The sequence below is a fragment of the Chrysochloris asiatica genome, unplaced genomic scaffold (genome assembly GCF_000296735.1).
Source record: "Chrysochloris asiatica unplaced genomic scaffold, ChrAsi1.0 scaffold00266, whole genome shotgun sequence".
Taxonomy (NCBI): Eukaryota; Metazoa; Chordata; class Mammalia; order Afrosoricida; family Chrysochloridae; genus Chrysochloris; species Chrysochloris asiatica.
This window is the reverse complement of record NW_006408784.1, coordinates 1,219,888-1,238,494: the sequence shown is the minus strand read 5'-3', so window position 1 is coordinate 1,238,494 and position 18,607 is coordinate 1,219,888. Positions and strand designations below refer to the sequence as shown.

General features: G+C 46.7%; 1 protein-coding gene across 1 annotated transcript; it reads left to right on the top strand.

The window, feature by feature from the left end:
• Positions 1 to 630: 630 nt before the first annotated feature.
• Positions 631 to 4,207, top strand: ERAL1 (Era-like 12S mitochondrial rRNA chaperone 1). The gene is made up of 10 exons (XM_006874194.1): positions 631 to 922; positions 1,913 to 2,040; positions 2,143 to 2,220; positions 2,624 to 2,670; positions 2,840 to 2,901; positions 3,042 to 3,154; positions 3,249 to 3,497; positions 3,617 to 3,766; positions 3,890 to 3,970; positions 4,085 to 4,207. The coding sequence occupies exons 1-10, from the start codon at positions 640 to 642 to the stop codon at positions 4,205 to 4,207; spliced, it is 1,314 nt and encodes a 437-aa protein (XP_006874256.1). The 5' UTR covers positions 631 to 639.
• Positions 4,208 to 18,607: the final 14,400 nt, after the last annotated feature.

Here is an 18,607-nt window from a genome sequence, read left to right as displayed (position 1 = left end):
AGTACGGTCGAGTCAGTTCTGACATAGGGTTTCTGAGGGAGGGTTGGTGGGTTTTAATCACCGACCTTGCAATTCAGTCTGCAATTCCTTACGTAGAAACTCCTACCCTCGGGGTGATCACATCCAATGACCACTCCTCACAGCAACGGTCCAGGCTTCCCAAGACCGACCACTAGGCCAAGTCACAGTGGTACTAGGAGAGGACCCTGCAGGCCTGGGGCAGAGAATGACATGTAGTCCGTTAAGAGAGCTGGCGAAACTGCCTTCCAACACGTGAACTTCTCCAGGCTCCGTGTGATTCAACACGGGAAGGTTTCTGCCGCTTGGCCTCCTGGGAGTTGTAGTCTTTCAGGAGGCCGACCTAGAAGGGCCTTGTTACAAAACTCTGTCAGGGAAGGAAAAAAACACAGTGTATCTAGAAATCCAAAACAATCATCATGTTCAAACAGATTTTAACAATACATTTTTCTCTTCCCTTAGCCTTTGCAAGTGTCCAAAGTGGCCCGTCCTCATCCTATCTCCGAAACTGGGTGTGTCTCCACTCTCTGGATGGCTCTAGCACCCTCCCTCTCTGTTTCCGCCTTTCCATCCAATCGTAGGTGTGCTCTGAGACGGTTCCCGGGGTGCCTTGCGGCTGCAATGGCTGCCCCCGGCCAGCGTGGGGCTAGGCTAGTTCGCACTGTGGTAGGGGTCTGGTATTTGGGCCCCGAAACCGCAAGGGACTGGGTGAGGCAGCTCCCCTCATTCATGGGCTATCAGCGGAGGGATGTGTCTTGTGTCGCAGGCGCTGCTTTCTCTGGTCCACGCCTGTCGTCGGCCTCTCGCTGTTACGGCCAGGGCTCTGCTCTGGACCGCTTCCTTGGACTTTCTCAGCCTGACAGTTCTCTGACTCCATGTGTCCCCGCGGTGTCCTTGTACAGAGGTAAAGGGCCCAGATAAGTTTGCCCGTAAAGTCCTGCGTCAGAAGCCTTCTCAGTCTCTAGGAATATCATCCTTGCCCTTATTTTCTAGAAAGCGATCTTGAGAAGACTTAAGTGTGAGGCAAGCAATGAAGGATCTCACAGGAAAGACATTCCAGGGTCGAAGACTTTTTGGGGGTGGGGGCAGAGGAAGCTGATCCAGTCATAACCAGAGACTTTAATAAAAGAGCATGTGGTTGAAGGTCGTCAGGCCAGGAAGAGTTGTGGATCCGTGTTCGCACAAAGAAAGCAAACTTGATCTACTAAATACTGAGTTACACCTGGAGAAATAGAAACCTCTACTTTTCAACTAAGGAGCTCTGGTAGCGTAGTGGTTAAGAATCGGGCTGCGAACCCCAAGGTCAGCAGTTAGAAACTACCAGCTGTTCCGCGGGAGAAAGATGAGGCTTTCTGCTCCCATAAAGATTTACAGCCTCGGAAACCCTGTACAGGGTCGCTATGAATCGGTTCCGACTCCATGGCACATAACCACCACCACCACCCACTCTTTAACTAGCACAGACTGGAGTCAGGCGGGGAAGCTGGTCATTGCAATGCAATGTGATAAAAGGGCTGTAACATAGCGCCCTCAGTAGGGTGAGATGGCCAGAACTAGAGGAATTCTATCTAGTCTAACTGTACTTTCATCCATGTACATACATTTAACAACAATCATTGAACATCTTTTAAATGCCAGGTGTTGACTGATTTGTTTTGCACAACTGCAATGGTCAAAACAGAAGATGTTCTGTAAGTTTATATTATTGTCTTCATTTTACATATGAGAAACTAAGGGACTCAGAGAGGTTTAGAGGACCGGATAAAGTCACAAAAAGCAAGTTAATGGCAAAATTAAGACTCAGACCCCAGGGTTTGGCTTCAATCTGGCACAGTAGACTTAGACAGGATTAAGCACCTGATAAAGAATACAAATTCTCGCTCTCATCCCCCAGAGGAGCAGAATCTCCTTTTGGTTCATCGTCCCGACATGCCTGAGAACCCTCGGGTCCTGCGAGTGGTCCTCCTAGGAGCCCCAAATGCAGGGAAGTCAACGCTCTCCAACCAGCTGCTGGGCCGAAAAGTATTGATCCTCTGCCCTTTTGATCTCTCACTTTTTGCTGTGCCTTCGTGGATGGTCCTGGAGAGGTCTGGGGCCTTACTTGGGACTTCTTTGTTTTGACAGGTGTTTCCTGTCTCCAAGAAGGTACACACCACTCGCTGCCAAGCTCTGGGAGTCATCACAGAAAAGGAGGCCCAGGTGGTGGGTACCTGCAAAGGAAGTCCTAGAAACAGGCTAGAGGGGGCAGATAAGAGGGTTTCCCTTATGATTAACCTGAAGAAACTGATGCATAGACACAGTTATTTCAGGGAAGGGGGTTACCTCTTCTTTAGGCTTGGTGCAATTTTGTCTCCACCTTCCAGCTTTGGCATCCAGTCAGAAAGATCTTATTTTTTCTCTACTGCTTACTAATCCTTCATATAGTCAAAATCTCATCTTCCTCCTGGGTCCCCCCAAAAACTAAAAGGTGAGGGGTAAAAATACAGATTCAGCAATAGCTTAGCCAAGAAGAAATGTAGACTCTTGGCATGAAGGGTGCTCCATTTCTTAATCCCTAGCCATAATCTTTTCTCCTGGGACCTGGACATCTCTTTCTTGATTTTAGATTCTCCTTGACACACCTGGCCTCATCAGCCCCATTAAACAGAAGAGGTAATAAATAGCTGGTGGTAATAGGGGGGAAAGTGTTGAGGAGTGAGGGGAGAGGCTCAGTGGGGAATAGTAGGGGCTGGAAACCCCCCTCACATACTACCTACCCATCCCTTTACAGGAATGCCTTTTCTAGCAGACACTTCTTGACTGATGTATGTCTATCCCTCAGGCACCATTTGGAACTCTCTTTGCTGGAAGATCCTTGGAAGAGCATGGAATCTGCTGATCTTGGTTAGGCTAAGGGTGGGATTCTAAAACCCAGGACCCTCATTCCTAAGAGTTTGGGGACTGACCAGACCCCATATTGTGGGAAATTATGTGGGGGAGAGTGGTCATATCTTTGTCATGCTTTCCATTCTGCCAACTTCCAGTTGTGGTTCTTGTGGATGTCTCGGACAAGTGGACTCGAAACCAGCTCAGCCCCCAGGTACTCCAGTGCTTGACCCAGTTCTCCCAGGTTCCTAGCATCCTTGTCCTGAATAAGGTGAGCACACCCATCTGGAAAATAGGTCTACTTTCCTCCAAGGTCCTCGTTCCTCTGACTATACTCCTGCACATGTCCCATGCCCCATGCCCAGGTCGATTGTCTGAAGCAGAAGTCCGTTCTCCTGGGGCTCACAGCAGCCCTCACTGAAGGTGTGGTCAATGGGAAGAAGCTCAAGGTGAAACAGGCCTTCCCCACACATCCTAGTACTCATTGCTCCAGCCCAGAAGCTAAGGACCCAGACCCACAGCCTGTAGGAGGCCCTCAGAGGATTGGCTGGCCTCACTTCCAGGAGATCTTTATGTTATCAGCCTTAAGCCAAGAGGATGTGACAACGTTAAAGGTCAGTTAGCCTTGGCCCTACCCTACCCCTTAGCTTCCATCAGGGAAAGACAAGCCTCAGGTAAGTAGGAAATGTCAGGTTAGGACTGAGATGTCTACCTCCTTCCCTTGTGCCTACAGCAGTACCTCCTGGCACAGGCCCGGCCAGGACCCTGGGAGTTCCACAGTGGAGTCCTCACTACCCAGACCCCTGAGGAGATCTGTGCCAACATCATCCGGGAGAAGCTCCTCGAGTACCTGCCCCAGGAGGTGCCCTACAATGTACAGCAGGTGCAGGCACAGTGAAGGGGCCCAGGGGTTCAGCACCAAACACATACCCAGAGCAGAACAGCTGGGTCCCAGAGAGGCTGGCTTATGAGCCTGACTGATGAATTTTGATGTTTCCCTGTGCAGAAGACTGAGGTGTGGGAGGAAGGGCCAAGTGGCCAACTGGTGATCCTACAGAAACTTCTGGTGCCCAAAGAATCTCATGTGGTAAGTGGGGTGAGACTCAGAAGAGGGGCAAGGCTCTGTAGATGGAGGGTCTTCCCCTGCTTATTGGGAGCCCTGAGAGTGTGACCATGGCCCTCTCTTTTATCCCACCCTCAGAAAATCCTGATTGGTCAGAAGGGGCAACTGATTGCCCAGATAGCACAGGAGGTGGGCCGTGACCTCATGGACATCTTCCTCTGTGATGTTCAGCTCCGCCTCTCGGTGAAGCTCCTCAAGTGACCATCCCCTATTGCCCCTCCCCAGGCATCCCAGCCTGAGCTACTGGCTGGAGACACTGACCAGAACTGTCCCTGCCCAGGAACCTCTAGGGACTGGTGAGGAGCATGGACATTGACTGTTGGCTAGCTGGCTTGGCCTGGCCAAGTCTGCGTAGCGCCTGCACGGCCACTTCTCTTGGTGGAGAAAGCACCCTGTCGAGTTCAGTTCCCAGGTAGTTCCTCTGCTTGGGACTACAGCTTACTTGGGACTCAGAAGTTAGCCCCTTGGTGAAAACAGTGTCACCCTGCCTCCAGCTGGCATTGAGCCCAGAGTGTCTCTCTAAGTTGCCAGTTGTTAGCAGAGAGGAGATCTTTCTTCTCTTCTAAGTTCCTCCACCTTAAAACCAAGTAAGAACCCATATGTTTTGAATGAGAAAATGCCTCCTTCCTGAGCCCCAAGTCCTTGATTCCATCCCATTTCATCCCTCTCCCCAATCTTGGATGTGAATAAAGTTAAAAGAGACACATTCTGGTTATCACCTTTATTTGTTTAGAACAAAAAGAGAAAACTTAGCCAGTCCCTCACCCACACCCAGTTGTCTGAACTGAAGTCTTCTGCCCTCCCTTCCAGGAGACAGCTTCGGGGTCCTGAGCTCTTCTTGGCACGTTTTCTGGGTGCAGCAAGAGAACCGTTACCATTACTAAACTCAGTAATGGTAACGGTTTCCTCGCCATTCCCAAGTGCCTGGCAGCCGACAATCTGTCTGCGTGACAATCTCCTGCCCTCATCAGGTTCCAGAGCTGGGGTTCCCGGACTAGTACATCATCTATACTGTAGTGTCTCAATCACAAACTTACAGTATATGATGATATCCCAGCCAGGGCCCTGCAGTGGGCATGGGAAGCAAGGGTGGGGACAGGACACATCCAGAGCTCCCCTCCCCCTGCCCCACAACCCCCAGGACCAGCAGCATCTTGATTCTATGGTTGGAGACAGCTGAAGAGAGTTAGGGAAAGAAGACTGGCCCTAAACCAGAAGAGCTCAGAAACAGAGGTCCCTGTACAGCAGGGTCTGTTGGAGCTCTTGGGAGCCAGAGCTAAACAAGCCAGAGGTCACATCATGAAGCAGAAGGTCCCCATTGGTCAGACAAGCAAACAAACACATAGCCCAGAGGAGGAGTGCTTACCTGGAGCTGGAATTGCAGACTAGGTAGGTCTTGGGAGGTGTGGAGGTCCTCTCCCTGCCTTTCAACTCAAGCTGGTTCTTGCCTTTTAACCCCACTGGCCCCTCCCCTGGGTGGAGTACTTTTCCTGGGGTTCCAGAAAGCCCTGCCTCTTTTTTTTTTTTCCTTCTTTTTTTAAAGCCATTTATTCCATTTTAAAAGAAATTATTAAAAAAAAAAACAAAACAGGTAAACATGGCAAACTTTTTGCTATACATACTTCACTACAATAAAATTGTTTTGAAAACAAACACAAACCTGTAACATTTATAAAATAAATGATATTTTTAGAGAGAAATTCAAAGAAGAAAATAAAAAGAGTGCAACACTCTTCTTGCCCAGAGTCCCACTGGATTTTCTTTTAATAAAAGCAATGTAAACATATGCTGAGTCCAGAAAAGCACAAAATGAAAAAAGCCACCCCAACTTCAGTCAGCTTTTGCCTAGGTAAAAACATTGATTCATCTCTTACGATCTCTTTAAGAAAAAACATGCCTCTACTAACATATAATTTCTAAAATCTGTAATAGATTCTTGTTCATACCGAATTGTTTTTGTTTTAAATCCATCTGATCCTGTTTGACAATATTAGCTATTTTTATGATTATTATTCCTAGATGGTCTTGTCTCTCAAACCCTCCCTGCTGGACTCTGGACCTATTGGACCCTTTTTTGCACCTAATTTTTATGGATTTTATTAAGTCTGAAATCCATTTTTCTCTCAGCTCCTCATGAAGTTGGTCATCTGCTGGGCTGGGGAAGAGAAAGAATAGCCTGACATCCCACACCCACTTACACATAGCCCTCCACACCCCACACCCCAGACTTCAGGTCTTACTGCTGATCAGAGCCCTGGTTAGGGCTGGGAATGTTAGTTAAATTGATGGTGATCTCTCTGGAGGTAAGCTCACAGGATCCTGCGGCCAAGGTTTCAGTCCCCAGGCCCTGCCTTGTTTGAGCTGACCCCAGGGAGGTCAGGCCTAGGCAGGCAGAGAAACATTTAGCCCTTCATCCATCTCAGCCCTGGCAAGGTCCCTCCCTGGGTGGAGAGCATTCTGTTGGGAGACTTAAAGCGCAGCTGAATCCCAAGTTCTTGTCGGAGCCAACACAGGTGTAGGTAGAGACCCATTCTTTACTTAAAGTAAAAACGTGGCATTGTTCAGTCCTCTGTCTCTGGGGAGGGGAGACTCTACGATTTCCACCCCCATCCTGGAGGATGCATCTGCTGCTCTGCTCCTTCGTCTCCCCCATCCTAGACCTACTGGTCTGTGTGCTTGGGAGGTAGTTATGCTGTCCTCTGCAGGGACAGACAAGGCCAGGGGAGAGAGTAGGATGAGAGAGCCAACATTCTTTTAGTTTCTTGGAGGTCCTCTCTTTTCTTCTGCCACAGAACCTTTGTGCATGCTCTTCATCTGCTTGGCTTGATCTTCCTTTCTTGTCTAGTACATTCCTGTTCCCTCTTCAGATCTCTAAATGTCACTTTTTCTGGGGGAACCTTCCTCAATTAATTCAATCCCTCTGTGATGGGCTTATTTATTTGTTAGATTATTCACATTGGGAGTTCTAGTGTGGTGCTGTAGGATAGGCATTGGACTGCTAACCGTAAGGTTGGCAGTTCAAACCACCAGGCACTCCTTGGAAACTCTATACAAGGTCACTGTGAGTCAGAAGCAACTAAACAGCATATAACATAGCAACAGCATTCACATTAAACAAATTATCACGAGGGCCTGGTTTATTCACTGATTTAGCTCTGTTGTTGTGTGCCATTAGTCAGTTCCAACTTATAGCAACCACGTTTTATAGGATTTCCAACAGCAGCTGGTGGCTTTGAACTGCTGACCTTGCAGTTAGCTGTCCAGTGCTTATCCTACAGCGCCATACCAGGTCTCTAGCACATACTGTTTAGCAGTAACTCTGTTCAGTCATTTATGTTGAATGACTGACATCTAGCTGAGCCTCATAATATAAAGGAACAAAGGGAGCCAGACCTGAGGCTGTGGGAAGGAGTTTTCTCCCTTGGGCCTTCCTGGTTCTCATTTATAAATAGGAATAATAATAGTACCCAATTCACAAGAGTTGTTGTGAGGGTAGATGAGCTAATTCTGACCCACAGAACTGGTTCCCACCTCACCTCTTCACATGGGATGCCACTGAAGGCCACAGGCAAGGTCTGTTGAACATCTAAAAAGTCCATGGAAATACCCCTAAAAGTAGTTCAGGATCATCAAAAAAGCCCAGGTTTAGAGGTGACAGACTCTGAGTCACAGTCCCCTGCACCCAGCTCTGTGACTTTGGGCCAAGTACTCTCAGCCTCAGTTTACTCAAATATAAAGTAGGAGCTGTCAGTACCCACCTCATAGGCTGATTACGAGAACTATATTAGGACTTCTGGTGTGGTGCTGTAGGATAAGCACTGGTTGGCGGTTCAAACCCACCAACTGCTCCTTGGAAACCCTATACAGGGTCACTATGAGTCAGAACTGACTTGACAGCATTTAACCACCTCAATACCCACCTCATGTACTGATTATGAGGATTATATTGTCGTGAAGTGCCGGCGAGTCGATTCTGACCCATAGCGACCCTGTATAGGGTTTCCGAGGAGTAGCTGGTGAGCCTGAACTGCTGACCTTGCAGTTCAAACAGCTTTGCAGTCTGGCGCATTAACCCACACCACCACATTAAGCCTCAGTAAAACTGAAGCCTAGCACATATAGAGCAAATGTCAGGCTTCTTCCCACCTTCTTTCTTTTGCTTCTCACTAGCTGTGTCAATGGGGGCAAACTGCTGCTTCTCTAAACTTTGATGAAAATATACATAACCTCACAAAGTTCTATGAATCAAGAACGAAAAGTGAGAAACATTTATAAGCTAAGTGTTTTAACTGGGTGAGGAACTCATGGTGTCTATGACTGTCCTTTTGTCAGAAACTCCACAGCTTAGAGTGAAGGGCTTTGTGCACCAGGGACAAACTTCATGTTACTCATTGCCTAGTCCTTAGTTGCTGAGGAGGGGAGCATGGTCAGAAGCAGGGATCCTAGAGGGAAAGGGACAGAGACATCTCAGCCAACCAGAGACTGGGAGCCTGTGACTCCTGGCTGGGTGGGGGTGGAGGAGAGGGGGTCTTGTGATCAGGGTGTGGGGTGGCAGCGAGTCTGAGCTTGGGTGGGGTAGTCTGAGGGCCCTGATAAACTAGTATTGGGCTATCAGGGTGGGGAACCAGCACCTTCTGCTTATCAGGAGCTGGAGAAGCCAGAGCAAGACCTGAGCAGAACATTTCCCGCCCAGGGCTGTCTTCCTAGATGGTCACTCTTCCTTCCCTCAGCCTCCCTGCAGCACCACAGAGAGGCAGAGGGAAGTTCCACAGAGAGGAGAATTCTGTTCCTTGCCTGACTGGTGTGTGGTCAGGGGACACAATCCAGGTCCTTGAGCCCAGCCTAGCACGTTAACAGCTTTCCATTCAGACCAGGAGCTCCATGCCTCTTCTGCAGCTATGTGGCTCAGCCTTGGGCCTTTATCCCACTGAAGTCTGAACGCCCACCCTGGCCACTACAGCTGTAACCTCTTGACTTACTTAGATCTTCCTTGGATGAAGTTCTTAAAGCATATGTTGAGGGATGAAGTTAAGGATGGTCAGATCTGGGAGGGTCCTTCAAAATCATGGAGTTTAAATGCTACATTTATTTAGGAAACTGAGACCCAGAGAGGAGGAGAGAATTACCCAAAACTTCAGAGTTTCTCTGTCCTCTCAGCATCAGGAAACCATGGCCCTCAGAGGAATGGGAAGTCCACAGCAGACACCTACAGACACTCAGATACACAGGACATGCAGGACATATTCATACACAGATACACACCAGTACAATACCGACACAGACACATAACACACAGATAAGCAGCACAAACCTTTTTTTTTTTTAAAGAATAGATTCAGTTAGTCAAAGTACTCTTATTTACCTCTGGGTTGTTTGCTTTGCTGTTTCATGAAGTTGACAGTTTTTATACAAAAATAAAAGGTCCAGAAATATGACCATCAGTGCTTTCTGGCTATACGTCTCACTCACTCACAGCATAGTCAACAGCGAAGCTTATCCTTTAACCAAGGACTTGCAGAAGTTCTGGGAGGTTCTTGTTCTTCTGTTTTGTCTTGTTTCCATTTAAACTTTTTATTGTGATTGAAGGGAAAGTTTACAGTACAAGTTGATTTTCCATTCAACAATTTATACACATCTTGTTTTGTGACCTTGATTATATACAGTAATGTAATAGCACTCTTCCCACTTTCTCCATTTGCTTACTGTTTCTATTTGTCCTTGTTTTCTATCCATTCCTGCCGTCTGTGCCCAATCTCTGGACAAATGTTGCCCTTTTGATATCTTCTGTTTTGTTTTTTGATTCAAGGGACCCGAAACAAGTGCCTGGTCAGATTTGGAGCTTAGCAGATATGAAAAAGTAAAGCTAGAAACCATTGCAGTCCTATACCATGTGATGAACGGGGGCTTGCGACTTAGGTGTTTGTCAGAGGTGATTGGCCGTTTATTCCAGCTTCGCTTCCTAGTGATTAGTCTGTGAAGCTTCTCCTAACCCTTCCTGATCCTTATCTCCCTATGTCCATACTTTGAACCAGTTTGTTTTCCTCATCACACTGGGAAGAGTCATCAGATCCCTTCTTTTCCTGAACTACACTGTGGCCCAGGACCGTTTGTGGGCCTGGGTTTGGGAGGTGCTCAGAGTCTGTCCCTGGTAACAGTACTCACAGGGTTGCCAGACACACTCTACAAGCTTCTTGACAGGTGTGCATGTTGGAAAATACACCCAGATGCTCTTGGAGTCCTTCCCTGGAGCTTTGCCAATTTCCACCAATCCTCAAAAGATGATTACCTGAAAAAAAAAAAAGATGATTACTTGCCAGTTTCACAGAAAGACAAACTGAGGCTCAGGGAGGGGAAATGCGTGGCCCTGAGTTACACAGTCAACCAGTAAACAAGAAAGGACTATACCACTGGACTCCTGAACTCCAGACCCCAGACTCTGTGTACAAACTTTCTTACTATGAATGAGATAGATTGGAGGGCAGGGGGTTTGAGTTTCCAAGACAATAGAATCAGATCTCAATTTTGTTACTTACCAGTAATGTGATTCTGAGCATATTACTTACTTCCTCTCTCCGAGCGTCAGTCTCCTCACCTGTAAAATGGGGATGACATTCTCACAAGATCCATGGGAAGATTCCATGAAAAAAATAGTATATGGAAAGCCCCTGCATAATAAAGAAATCCTTCTTGTTTCCACTTCTTCAAACTCCACTCACCCCTCCAACACTTATTTTTTTTCCTGTGAACTCTTTATTGTGAATTGATGAAGGTTTACAGAGCAGACCATTAGTTTTATATTCAACAATCAAATACTTTGCTTCACCTTGATGATTGCAAGGTTACAATCCCCTCAATGTTATATTACCTATTCACTTCCTTCTGTGTTTTTATTTCCATTCCTCTTTCTTTACCAACTTCTGAATTTTGTCCTTGGGTGAATGTCCTTTTGATCTGGAATAGTTTATGGGTCTATGGTATGTATACCTCATTAGTGTTATTGTCCCTCCTATATACATATCTGGGAGTCCTGGTGTAGCGCTGAAGGATAAGCACTCGACCACTAGGTTGTTTTGAAATGCAAGGTTGGCGGTTCAAATCCACCAGTGGCTCCTTGAAAACCCTATACAGGGTCACTATGAGCCAGAATTGACTCAACGGCTTAGCAATAGTTTTTAAGTCTCTTTCACACTCTGCTCTTGGCCAGCTTCAGCCAGCAACACACTCTTCTTTCTGTAACTTGCAGCCTGTGAGCCAGGATCCACATAGAGCTCAATCTAGAATCATAGGCTCTTTGACTTGAATCAGAACCTCAGTTTGTAGGGTTTAGGTGTAGCATCTTCAAGTTCTTTCTTGTCTTCCAGATCACTTGCCCAGGGCAGACTCAGAAGTCAGAAAGGAAAAGGCACAGCTTCAAGTCTATCAGTGTCCTGGCTTAGCTGTTACCTGCTGAGTGACACTGGGCCCTGCCTCTACTCTTGACTTCCTCATAGGTAAAATGAGGTTAAAATGCCCATTTTACCATGATTGGTGTGAAAATGAAATGTGATAGCAGAGGTGGAGTCCCTAGGCTTGGGCCAGGTCAAATGCCAGTCTTCTGACTTGGCAAGAGGCTGCTCCTCCTCTTCCTTCCCTGTAGGGCACGCAGCCATGGTGTTCACGCAGGTGTGCTTTCTCAGATACTTGGGCAGATGCACATGGTAGGATTATGCAGCTGTGAATAATATCCTAGCTATAGTCCTTGTTGTTTGTTGTTGTTAAGTACTGTTGAGTCAGTTCTGACTCTCAAACTGACCTTGCAGTCCAGCACATTATCCTGCAGCACCACACCAGGACTCCATAGTCTTTTTAATTCCCATCAAATGACCTGGGGGTGGTTGTTGTTAAGTGGTGTTGAGTCAGTTCTGACTCATAGTGACCCTGGATAGGGTTTTCAAGGAATAGCTAGCGGGTTTGAACCACTGACTTTGCAGTTAGGAGTCCAGTGCTTATACTACAGTGCCACTCCAGTACCCTATGCAAATGTGAGATGCAAGGGGATTGGATACCTTGATAATACTGTATATAAGGTTCATGGCACCCTTGAAGTGAGGCTATGCAAATAAGGTATATGGAACCTTGATGTGGGGATTGGCCAGTTTTGCCATCTCTCTAGACTTAAAATGAATCATTTCAGAAGCAGACAGAGGGGTCTTATATCCATCAAGTAAGAAGTTAGGAGTGGAGTGTGTCCTTTGGACCATGAAAGCTCTGCACTGAGCCTCTGCCATCCAGGAGACAGGGAGCTGTGGCAACAGAGATGGCAAAAGACAGCAGAGAAACAGGGGCTAAAGCTTTCCCAATGAAGGAAGCTTCCTGCCAGAGCCTTTGCATTGCATAAAACCATAGGTGGAATCCTGATCCCATCCAGAATCTTCTGAGGTGGGAAATTTCCACTTGAAAGGACAAGCAGACCAGCCTGGAGCAGCTAGAAAAACAGGAGATATGTCTTGAAAGAAAAACCAGCAGGAAAAACAAAAACAATAACAGGAATCTGATTGACTACTACAAGAACAAGCAAATTGTTCCCCCAGGAGCCATCAAGGAAAGTGGTCAGGTCCCTTTAAGGCATGCAGGGTGTACCCTTTGGTTGTTTGATGATGCATGCAGGGGATTGTAATCATTGCAATGAAACGATATACAATAGGATGAATGTAAGGAATATGTTCTCCCATATAAACTATCACGTAATTCACAATAAAAACTTAAAAAAATAAAAAGACAGCAGAGAAGTGGTAGTAGCAGAACCAAGAGCACCACAGAGCCTTATGCTCTGGTCCACAAAGTGAGAAAGCCAAGTGCCTTTAGGCAAAAAGGCCGCTAGCTGAGAGGTGAGGTAGTTAAATTTGCTGACCCACTCGAGGATTGATGGTGGTGGTGATTCTGTGTTGTGGAGTCAGTTCTGACTCATAGAGACCCTGTATAGGGTTTCCAAGGTTGGAGTTGTTAAGTGCTGTCGAGTCAGTTCCAACCCATAGTGATCCAGCATAGGGCTTCCAAGGAGTGGCTGGGTAAGCTTGAATCACCAACCTTGAGGTTCAAACTGACTTTGCAGTCCAGAGCATTAACCCACATGCCACACAAGGACTCCAGGAGGCTGGAATGGTTGTGCTTAATTAGCAGAGGTACACTTACCCAACCAAGCAAGCCAGAGGTCAGGGGGCCACAGGGCTGAGAAGCCAAGCAGGCCAAGAGGCTGAAGGCTTGGGCACACCTGTAAGCAAGATTGAGCGGAAGGTGTGGTGACTGAGGGTTCCCGATCCTGAATTGTAACCAGTTGTTTCCCTGATAAACTCCATAATCTCTAGGGAGCCTGGGTGTCACTCCCACTTCAAGTTCTTCCCGCCATCAGCCAGGTCCTTCCCTCCCTTCTTCCCTGCCAGGAGAACCTGTCTGCCTCACAGCTGCTGGGGAAGAGATAAACAGCCAGGATTATCAGGCCAGACAAGACTCCTTGCTGACAGTTCCCACCCACCCCAGGATCAGAGGTCCCAGGGCCCTTAATCCCCTCTGTGCTGAGCCCTCAGGTTTAGGGATTGGGAATACATGGAAGATGGGTAGTCTGGAATCATGGTCATAAGCAAGTGGATCATCTGTGCCCTGTCAGAACTGAGTCTGCACTTTGGGCCCTTTCCTGTCCCATTCTGGGATCAAGGCAGCCCAGGTTGAGAAGAGGCAGGGGACAATGACCTGGTTCTCCTTTCTTCAGAATGGCCTGGTTCTCCTCTCTTCAGGAGTCCACTGGCTTCAGTGTAGACGTTGATGCATTTCTTCCACCCCACCACACACATTGTTGCCCCTTTCTCTTCTCCAACATCCTAAAACCTTCTTCAGTGAGGATCTGTTCCAGGTTGACCATGTTTTCTTGGATCCTCTCCTCTGGATAGCCACTGTCCCTGACACTAGTTGGGCCCTGATGCACCTACCTAGGGCTCCCTTTCTCAAAAATCAACAGGAAATGGTGAAAAAACAAAAACAGGAGCTTCAGAGTCTGAGAGCCTAGGTTCACATCCTGGTTCAGGTTTAGGCATTGTGTGACTTTGTCTAAGTCCCCTCAATTATAAAACAGGGGGTTGTTGTTGTATATATGCACACGCATATACGTATATACACAGGAGTGCAGTAGCTCTGTAGAAGCATTGAACTGTGAACCACAAGGTCAGAGATTTGAGCTGCTCTGTGAGAGAAAAATGAGACTTTCTGCTCCGCAAATATTTAGAGCCTTGGAAACCTTATACAAGGCCACTATGAGTCGTAACTGACTCGGCAGCACTTAACAATACACATACACACATACATATACTATATGTAATATAATATCTGATATAGTAATGTAAGCATTATTATGTAATATATAATATAGACTTATGTTGTTGTTGTGAAGTGCCTTCGAGTCGGTCCCGACCCATAGCGACCCTGTACAGGGTTTCCAAGGGTGTAAATCCTTACGGGAGTAGAAAGCCTCATCTTTCTCCCGCGGAGCGGCTGGTAGTTTTGAACCACTGACCTTAAGGTTTGCAGCCCGATTCGTAACCACTACGCTACCAGAGCTCCTTATATAGACTTATAGGTATAGATAATATGTAAAGAAATGCCTCTGAGGACTGTAAAAGTCAACTACAAACCCAATAATAAAGGCTGACACATATCACATGCTTACCAAGTATCAACCCCATGCTGAGCATATACTATGTCACTGAATTCTGGTAACAACCCAGACTACAGACCTCTAAACATTAATAGGATCAGCTCTTAGACCTTGTCTCCTCTTTTCTACCCACATTCATGCATTCCTTTGTTGACCCCATCTTTCTATGCCTTTGTTGTTGTTGTAAAGTGCCGTTGAGTCAGTTCAGACCCATAGCAACCCTGTATAGGGTTTCCAAAGAGCAGCTGGTGAGCTTGAACTGCCAACCTTGCAGTTCAAAAGGCATTGCAGTCTGACACATTAACCCACAGCGCCACACCAAGCCTTTAAACACTGTCTATATACTGTTGACTACCCCCAGTCCAAAACTCTCCCTGATCTCCTAATATATACAGTAGATTTGCTAATTTCTCTAACAGGCAAAACTGAGGTCTTCCACAAACCAGTTCCTTCAACTACTCTAATTTCAGGAAAATGGGCAACTCCATTCTGCCAGTCAGGCTAAAAACCCTGGAGGCATTTGTTTTTTTAAATAAATTTTTAAATTGAAGTATAACACACATTGAAAAAGTACATGAATTTGTAAGTGAATTATCAAAAACTGAGCACACCCATGTAATCACCACCCACGTCAAAAACAATATTGTCAGCACCCCAGAACCATGTCCTCTTGTTACTCTCCTCTTCCTCCCCAAGGGTGACCTCTATCCTAACTTCTATCACCATTGATGAACTTTTCCGATTATTAGACTTCATAGAGTTATACAATATGGAGTATTTTGTCTGGCTTCTTTCAAGCAATATTATGTATGAGAGACTTAAGTTGTTGCGTGTGGCAATAGTGCATCCATTTGTAATACTGTGTAGTATTCAATTTTATGAATACAGTACACTTTATTCAGCCTACCACTGATAGACAATTGGGTGTTTAAATTTGAAGGCTAGGATTAATAATATTGCTATGAACATTCTTAAATATATACGTCTGTATTTCTGTTGGGACTGGAATTCTGGAGTCAAAGGGAATGTATTTTGTCTAAGTTACTTAATGTTGCCATTAACACAGACACCACAGATGTGTGACTTTAAAGAACAGAAATTTATTTCCTCACAATTCTGGAAGCTAGAACTTCAAATTAAGGTCTCGATTATGTGGACTCCTTCTGTGGACCTCTCTCCTACTTTCTGGTGCCTGCCAGCAATCATTGGCATTCTTTTGTTTGTAGATGATTCTCACAAGGTATCTGTTTTTCCCTGGTGTATCCTGTGTCTTTTTTTTTAACTCAAAAGTGATCAGGTTTAGGACCCACTCTAATTAACACAACAAAATAAAACCTTATTTCTAAACAGGATCATATCCATAAGTACAGGTGAGGACTTGAATATACACATAGAAGAAATGGAACGAAAAGATAATGAAAAATTTCATTGAACTTTTTCAAGTTCCCTTGTATTTGTCAGGGACACAATTCAATCTATAAAACATACGTCCAGCTTAAGTAAATTCTGCCAAATAGGTTTTCATAGTGGTTGTAACAATATATATTTCCAACAGTAGTGTATGAGAGTCCCCCTCCCTCCCCCTCCCCCCCCCCCCCATTCTACCTCCTTACCCACACTTGGTATTGTCTTTCTCCTTATTCTGATGGCTGTATAGTAAGATCTCATTGTGATTTCAATTTGAATATCCCTGACAATGGTCCAATTCATCAGTTTCTTTCTTTTATAACTAGTGCCTTTTTCCTTTCTTACTTCCCTCCCTCCATTCTTTGTTCCTTCAAATTCTAAGAAATCTTTTCCTCCCTTAAGATCATGAAAACATTTTCTTATTCTATAAGCTTTATAGTTTAAGTTCTTACGTTTAGGTCTATAATCCATCTCCAACTAATATAGTGAGATAGGGGTTGAGATTTAATTTTTCCTATACATACACTGTTCTTCTAGGATCACTTGCCAAGAGATTTTCTTCTTCCTTGAATTGTTTTGGTTACCTACAATGACCTTTTAAAATGTCCAGTGATTTTTCATCTTAAAGGCCAAAAAATATGATCTATTAAAGTTCTACCAGGAGCCCTGGTGGCATAGCTGTTAAGCACTCTGCTGCTAACTGAAAAGTTGGTGGTAGGAACCCACCCCGTGGCTCTGCAGGAAAAACACCTGGTCATCTGCTTCGTAAAGATTAAGGCCAAGAAAACCCGATGGGACAGTTCTATTCTGCCACATGGGGTCGTCATGAGTTGGAATCAACTTGACGCACACAAGGTTCTAGATGATCTGACTTCGCTACTGTTACTCTCCCTCTTACTCACTCACTGGTTTCTAAATGCAATGACCTCTCACGGTCTTCAGTCCTGCCAGACACATCCAAACTCAGGACGTCTGAACAGAATGCTTTCCCTTCACTATCTTCAGTGCTACCTTTTCAGTGATGCCTTCCTTGGACACTCTAAAATTGTAGCACCCCCAACCCTCTGAACTTTGTATTCCAGCATCTAAGACAATGCCTGGCACATAGCAAGAACTAGGTAAGTTTATAAAGTCAGTAAGAATACTGGAGCCCAGAATGATGAAGCTAAGCACTTTTTAGTTCTGAGATGGTGCCTCAATTATTAAGTGGTGCTCAGGATTGCAAGAAGCGCAGGCAGCTGCCCCTGTCCCTCCACCTTCTGCCTGCAGTGAAGCCAGGTCTTCCCGGGCTCATGTGTGGTCTCGGCACTTTGGCCAATAACAGTACACTGGGCTGCTATGGGAGAAACCCTGGTGGCACAGTGGTTAAAGTGGCCTGCTGCTAGCTGGAAGATCAGCTGTTTGTATCCACCACCTGCTTCCCGGGAGAGAGCTGCAGTCTGCTTTGGAAACACTATGGGAAGGTTCTACTTGCCCTACAGGGCCTTTCAGTTGTAATGAACTGGAGCAACTGGTGCTGGGCTGGAGCATGGCCAGTGTGCCAACACCCTCTAGTGGCTAAAATGGGAAAGAACAGGCAAAAGGCTGGTTTGAAGTTGGGGGGGGCGGGGGGCGGAGTCCTATGTGTGGGAGACCTGGTTGGTGCTTGGTTCACAGAAGACACGGTACAGGGGTAGGCATCAGAGATCTTTATTATACCAGAAGGGACATGTGGTGGGGCAGTGCAGCATCCAAGCCCCAGACCAGACATGCAGCATCCACATGCAGGAACAGCTACATAGGCTGGGGCAGAGCCTGGGACAGGGGACTAGGACTGAAGGACACCCACAGCACCCCTGACAGGATGCTTGAGCCCTGGCCTCTTCTACCTTCACTTGAGCAAGGAGACAGAGGACTGGGCAGCTTCCCCATTGCTGGAACCCTATCACGTGGCCAGAGAGAAAGTCTGCAGCACACAGTTTTGCCTGCTGGGAGGGCCCAATACCCAGGGTGGTGCAGGGCTAGCAGGAAGAGGGTCTACATACTTTCCTGCCCCCATGAGCCTAGACCCCAATCCCAGAAAGGATTAGCAGAGTTGGGGCCAAGCCTTTCCCCTCCTAGCAGGGACATGCCCATGAAAGGGGCTTCCCTGAGCACAAGCAGGGGCTTCCTAAGGCAGCAGTAAACCAAGGGAGCTGCTATAGACAGGAGGCCTTGCCTCTGTGCCCCTGTGGTGGGGTATGAGATCAGGCCTGGGGCTCGGGGAGGGGAATCAAAGGGCAGAGGCTCTGGACCCTGAAGTCATGGCTACCCAGGCCTAGAGGGGTGGGAGCACGGGACGCCAGGGCTTTTTGGAGGGGCAGGCTTAGGGTTGGGAAGACCAGGTCAGGAGCAGGGAGGGTGGTCATCCTACCCAGAATCCCTGCACCCATGCTGAGCTCTGGTCAGGGCCATAGGGAGACTGGACAGATGAATGGAGAACTTCAAGGCACCAGGATTCTGAGGAGCAGCAGGGCCACCCCCCACAGACA